The following is a 6,104-nucleotide window of genomic DNA, read 5'->3' on the forward strand; positions in this document are numbered from 1 at the left end:
GACAGCAATGCTACGGCGTTTTTGTTATTAATTATTCTGAGCTGAGTAAGGTATAAACAATGAAGGATAAAGGATAAAAATATGTTTATTAGGAGGTTTAAAAAGTCTGTAGAATCCAGCTGTTTAGTAAGCTGTAACTTAGCAAGCTAACTCAAAGCTCCTATGGGCAAAGGCTTTTTACCAAGGTTATGTCACATTTTATAAAGTTCTTATTCCAGAAATCCTTTCATTTCCTCCTTTGTGAAACGTAAGAGTGCCTTCGTTCTTCTAGCCATCAAGGATAAATGACCAGGACAGGCACAGAGGAAAAGTCTGCAATAGGCAGGGAATGAGTCCCAGGGTCAACGTGTTCAATCTCGGGAACAAATATCCAGCCCTTCCTAAGACACAGTCAAGGACTCTTCCATTCAGGAATGGCAGACACAGAGGAGCCGACATGACTCAGACAGGTCTCATTATTAGGACCCAGCTGGACTAAAATTCCAGCTAGCAGAAAAATGAGTGTCCTTGAACATACAACACAGGCTATTTGCCCAGAATGTATGAATACACTTCTCTCTCGCGCGCACTCTCTCTCTCTCTCTCCTCTCTCTCTCTCTCTCTCTCTCTCTCTCTCTCTCTCTCTCTCTCTCTCTCTCTCTCTCTCTCTCTCTCTCTCTCTCTCTCTCTCTCTCTCTCCCTCACTCCAATTCAAAATGTGTACTTTCCTTCAAAATACATTTTGAATCACAATCTCACAGAGCACTCATTCAGGTTGCTTACAAAAACCTGGAGACTATGATGTAATTTCTTACGTCAAACAGCTACCCTAAGAGAGGGACGCCCTCTGGAGGGAAAGGCCATGGTTGATTCTAGCTTCTGTGGCAGTAGGTTCCTTAAAATATAACTCCTAAACCACATGGTCATCTCGTTAGATGCGGAAAAAGCATTTGACAAGATCCAACACCCATTCATGATAAAAGTCATAGAAAGATCAGGAATTCAAGGCCCATACCTAAACATGATAAAAGCAATCTACAGCAAACCAGTAGCCAACATCAAAGTAAATGGTCAGAAGCTTGAAGCAATCCCTCTAAAATCAGGGACTAGACAAGGCTGTCCACTTTCTCCATACCTATTCAACATTGTACTTGAAGTCCTAGCCAGAGCAATTCGACAACAAAAGGAGATCAAAGGGATACAAATTGGAAAAGATGAAGTCAAAATATCACTTTTTGCAGATGATATGATAGTATATATAAGTGACCCTAAAAATTCCACCAGAGAACTCCTAAGCCTGATAAACAGCTTCGGTGAAGTAGCTGGATATAAAATTAACTCAAACAAATCAATGGCCTTTCTCTACACAAAGAATAAACAGGCTGAGAAAGAAATTAGGGAAACAACACCCTTCTCAATAGTCACAAATAATATAAAATATCTTGGCGTGACTCTAACTAAGGAAGTGAAAGATCTGTATAATAAAAACTTCAAGTCTCTGAAGAAAGAAATTATAGAAGATCTCAGAAGATGGAAAGATCTCCCATGCTCATGGATTGGCAGGATCAACATTGTAAAAATGGCTATCTTGCCAAAAGCAATCTACAGATTCAATGCAATCCCCATCAAAATTCCAAATCAATTCTTCAACGAATTAGAAAGTGCAATCTGCAAATTCATCTGGAATAACAAAAAACCTAGGATAGCAAAAACTCTTCTCAAGGATAAAAGAACCTCTGGTGGAATCACCATGCCGGACCTAAAGATCTACTACAGAGCAATTGTGATAAAAACTGCATGGTACTGGTATAGTGACAGACAAATAGACCAATGGAATAGAATTGAAGACCCAGAAATGAACCCACACACCTATGGTCACTTGATCTTCGACAAGGGAGCTAAAAACATCTAGTGGAAGAAAGACAGCATTTTCAACAAATGGTGCTGGCACAACTGGTTGTTAACATGTAGAAGAATGCGAATCGATCCATTCCTATCTCCTTGTACTAAGGTCAAGTCTAAGTGGATCAAGGAACTTCACATAAAACCAGAGACACTGAAACTTATAGAGGAGAAAGTGGGGAAAAGCCTTGAAGATATGGGCACAGGGGAAAAATTCCTGAATAGAACAGTAATGGCTTGTGCTGTAAGATCGAGAATTGACAAGTGGGACCTCATGAAACTACAAAGCTTCTGCAAGGCTAAAGACACCATCAATAAGACAAAAAAACCACCAACAGATTGGGAAAGGATCTTCACCTATCCTAAATCAGATAAGGGACTAATATCCAATATATATAAAGAACTCAAGAAGGTGGACTCCAGAAAGTCAAATAACCCCATTAAAAAATGGGGCTCAGAACTGAACAAAGAATTCTCACCTGAGGAATACCGAATGGCAGAGAAACACCTGAAAAAATGTTCAACATCCTTAATCATCAGGGAAATGCAAATCAAAACAACCCTGAGATTCCACCTCACACCAGTTAGAATGGCTAAGATCAAAAATTCAGGTGACAGCAGATGCTGGCGAGGATGTGGAGAAAGAGGAACACTCCTCCATTGTTGGTGGGATTGCAAGCTTGTACAACCACTCTGGAAATCAGTCTGGCGGTTCCTCAGAAAATTGGACATAGTACTACCGGAGGATCCAGCAATACCTCTCCTGGGCATATATCCAGAAGATGTCCCAACCGGTAAAAAGGACACATGCTCCACTATGTTCATAGCAGCCCTATTTATAATAGCCAGAAGCTGGAAAGAACCCAGATGTCCCTCAACAGAGGAATGGATACAGAAATTATGGTACATTTACACAATGCAGTACTACTCAGCTATTAAAAAGAATGAATTTATGAAATTCCTAGCCAAATGGATGGACCTGGAGGGCATCATCTTGAGTGAAATAACACAATCACAAAAGAACTCACACAATATGTATTCACTGATAAGTGGATATTAGCCCAAAACTTAGGATACCCAAGATATAAGATACAATTTGATAAACGCATGAAACTCAAGAAGAATGAAGACCAAAGTGTGGACACTGTGCACCTTCTTAGAATTGGGAACAAAACACCCAGGGAAGGAGTTACAGAGACAAAGTTCGTAGCTGTGATGAAAGGATGGACCATTTAGAGACTGCCGTATCCAGGGATCCATCCCATAATCAGCTTCTAAACGCTGACACCATTGCATACACTAGCAAGATTTTGCTGAAAGGACCCAAATATAGCTGTCTCTTGTGAGACGATGCCGGGGCCTAGCAAACACAGGAGTGGATGTTCACAGTCAGCTATTGGATGTATCACAGGGCTCCCAATGGAGAAGCTAGAGAAAGTACCCAAGGAGCTAAAGGGATCTGCAACCCTATTGTTGGAACAACATGATGAACTAACCAGAACCCTGGAGCTCTTGTCTCTAGCTGCATATGTATCTAAAGATGGCCTAGTCGGCCATCACTGGAAAGAGAGGCCCATTGGACTTGCAAACTTTATATGCCCCAATATAGGGGAATGCCAGGGCCAAAAGAATGGGAATGGGTGGGTAGGGAAGTGGGGGGCGCTATGGGGGACTTTTGGGATAGCATTGGAAATGTAATTGAGGAAAATATGTAATAAAAATATTAAAAATCAAAAAAAATATATAACTCCTTCTGGAAACACAGTTCAAATATGTGCTGCTTCCCTGACAGATGTCTACAAACAGTATGGAGTAGCCCCAAGAAGGCAGGCTCCTTCTGTGAAGCCAGATTGGGGGTCCCAGAGAGAACATCTGGATGGGGGTCAGCTGGACAAAGAAAGATTCTAAGGTGTCTCGTGAGTAACACAGATAGATATAAACGTGACTGGGCAGGACATAAACAGAGGTTGTTTGTATATTATTTACATGGTTCCATATGTTAAGTGACATTTTATAATAAAATTAATAATGACGAGAGGGTACAGGCAGCAAACCCAAAGACACTCGGTTTTCAGAAATATCAGATGGCCATAAGGGAGAATGTATGTCCCCTGCGGTGTTAAGTACTGGGTACTGAAGAGTGAATCAACCGAAGCCTCTCTATCCATGGAGTGCTTAAAGACACAGTAAAGATGGGGTCCAGAGGCAGTGCCCACCCAGAGGAGATACAAGATCCACTGTCTAAGCAGCCAATAACTCAGCGTCAGCAAGCCCACTCTACGGTAAAGTGGAGATGCGATAGAAAATTGTATCAGTTCAGCCTTGGGAATGTTCTGGCCCTGGAATTTTCATTCACTCCCTCCCACATACTCCATTCAGGCCTCATTCCAGCCAGCAAGCTGGGGACACCTGTGCCAAGTACACATATGACAGACAGGTTTTAAACACATATAAGGACTGTGACAGCTTGATTTATTTTGACATTTCTTAGAGAACACCTTACCTCCAGAAGCCATGGCTTGAGCTTTCTATCCAACAAGATGTCGAACCCCAGGACTTCAAAACAGACACTTTCGCTCCCGGGGGGCTGACCGGGCCTGCACATCCGGTAGGCATGCAGGACGTGAGGTTCTGCCACAATCAGAGTCTTTACCACCAACTCCTGTTGAGATTGTGATAAAAAGGCATGGGCATGTTTTTTTGGATGTAGTTTCATTTTTAAAAATGACCTAGGGAAAACTAGCATCCTTGGTGGCTTCATGACACTCTTTGGCACCGTCCCCTCCCCCCCCCCCCCCATCATACTGCTCTGCCCTCATTCCCCAACCCCAGCTCTGCTCTTTGCCTACCTATCTCTCTGCCACATTCTCTGAGTCTCTCTAGTTGGTGGCACTTCTTCCCACTGAGGATCTGTGCTGTTCCATCTTCCTGGAGCATCTTCCCTTAGATTCCCATGCCATCCCAGACAGGACTTCCACAACCATCTTTGAAGCACAGCCACGCTTGAAATGCATCCTACTACCTAGGGCATGCAACCAACCAATGGATGCTTCTCTATCTGTTTGAACAAGACACTTGTACTTCTTCTTTTTTTTTTTTTAAATCTATCCCAGTGTCTATAATAGGGCCTGGCATTGGAGATGCTCAAAAGCATTTATAAACAAAGAAGAAGAAAAGGAGCATGCTAGTTCTGTACAAATGGAGAAGAATTACAAGGAGGAAAAATTTGAGGGAGGGTGCAGCATTCCCCAAATAGCCTTCATTCATGGCACTGGCTTATACTCCATAAAGGTTTCCCTGAGAATAGAATACATCCCAGCTATCATTTCCCAGAACCCACACAGCAGCTCACAACCATCTACCTCCATGTCCAGGGGATCCAATGCTCTCTTCCATCCCCCACAGGCACCAGCCACATACAGTATACATCACACACACACAAACACACACACACAAACACACACGTTCAGGTAAAATACTCATACACATAAAATAAAACAAGTATTTTTTCCAAGAGGAACCACACCGTGGACTAGGGAAAGCCAGTGATTTTCCTGGCTTCTGCTTCCATTGGCTTCCTAACACCTTCTGTCTGAGAACGACAGGAAAGACCTGGACTGTCGGGGTCAGACATCACAGTATGCACCTGACTCTTCTGCTTCTGATCTGGGCAGTGCAACCGTGCTGCCTTCACCTCTGTGTCTCATTTTCCCAAATGTAAACCACCAGAGCACTGGGTGAGAGACCAGACACAAAGACCAGCACAATGCAGAGCAAGCCTTCGCTAAGTGTAAGCTCCATCTCGTGGTTCACGTCAACTATCCACCTTTGGGTGGAAGCAGTTTCACAGGAAAGGGGGAGAAGGGCATTAACTTTCCCAGAGACATCAACCAGTTCAATGTTCAGTGTACAATGACTGTATATACACTGAAGTTTAATAGTTGTAATAATGTATTTGAAATATTTTTAAGATATTCTCATCTAACTGATTATTCATAACCACTATATGCATTCTAACTAACAAAATATCCTGATTTGTAGAGATCATGAAATGTGTCAGAGATTATAAGACTTACATTAGTATTTCAGGCTCCAATCTAAAAATTATACCATGGGATCTAACAGAAGTTGATTTCCATACCCTCACAAGTCTTGCTTGAGCACTTTCATCTAACTCAGTTTGGTGGGGAAAGTATAACTAAAACCAGAATCTAAAGAGGAGA

The 6,104-nt window shown here is 42.3% G+C and overlaps 1 protein-coding gene across 3 annotated transcripts in view; it reads right to left on the bottom strand.

Annotated features, from left to right (window-relative positions):
• The window catches only part of Ttll7 (tubulin tyrosine ligase like 7), a 131,861-nt gene that overhangs the window by 64,485 nt on the left and 61,272 nt on the right, over positions 1–6,104 (bottom strand). For all 3 annotated transcript variants that reach the window (XR_015046656.1, XM_021157826.3, XM_021157823.3), the window contains exon 9: positions 4,385–4,543. Coding sequence is in view for 2 of the 3 variants with exons in the window: in XM_021157826.3 (XP_021013485.1) it covers positions 4,385–4,543 (159 nt within the window). In the remaining variant the exon portion in view is untranslated. The remainder of the gene's footprint in view (positions 1–4,384; positions 4,544–6,104) is intronic.

This window comes from Mus caroli, unplaced genomic scaffold (genome assembly GCF_978045245.1).
Source record: "Mus caroli unplaced genomic scaffold, Mus_caroli_1 scaffold_3, whole genome shotgun sequence".
In the NCBI taxonomy this organism is placed as follows: domain Eukaryota; kingdom Metazoa; phylum Chordata; class Mammalia; order Rodentia; family Muridae; genus Mus; species Mus caroli.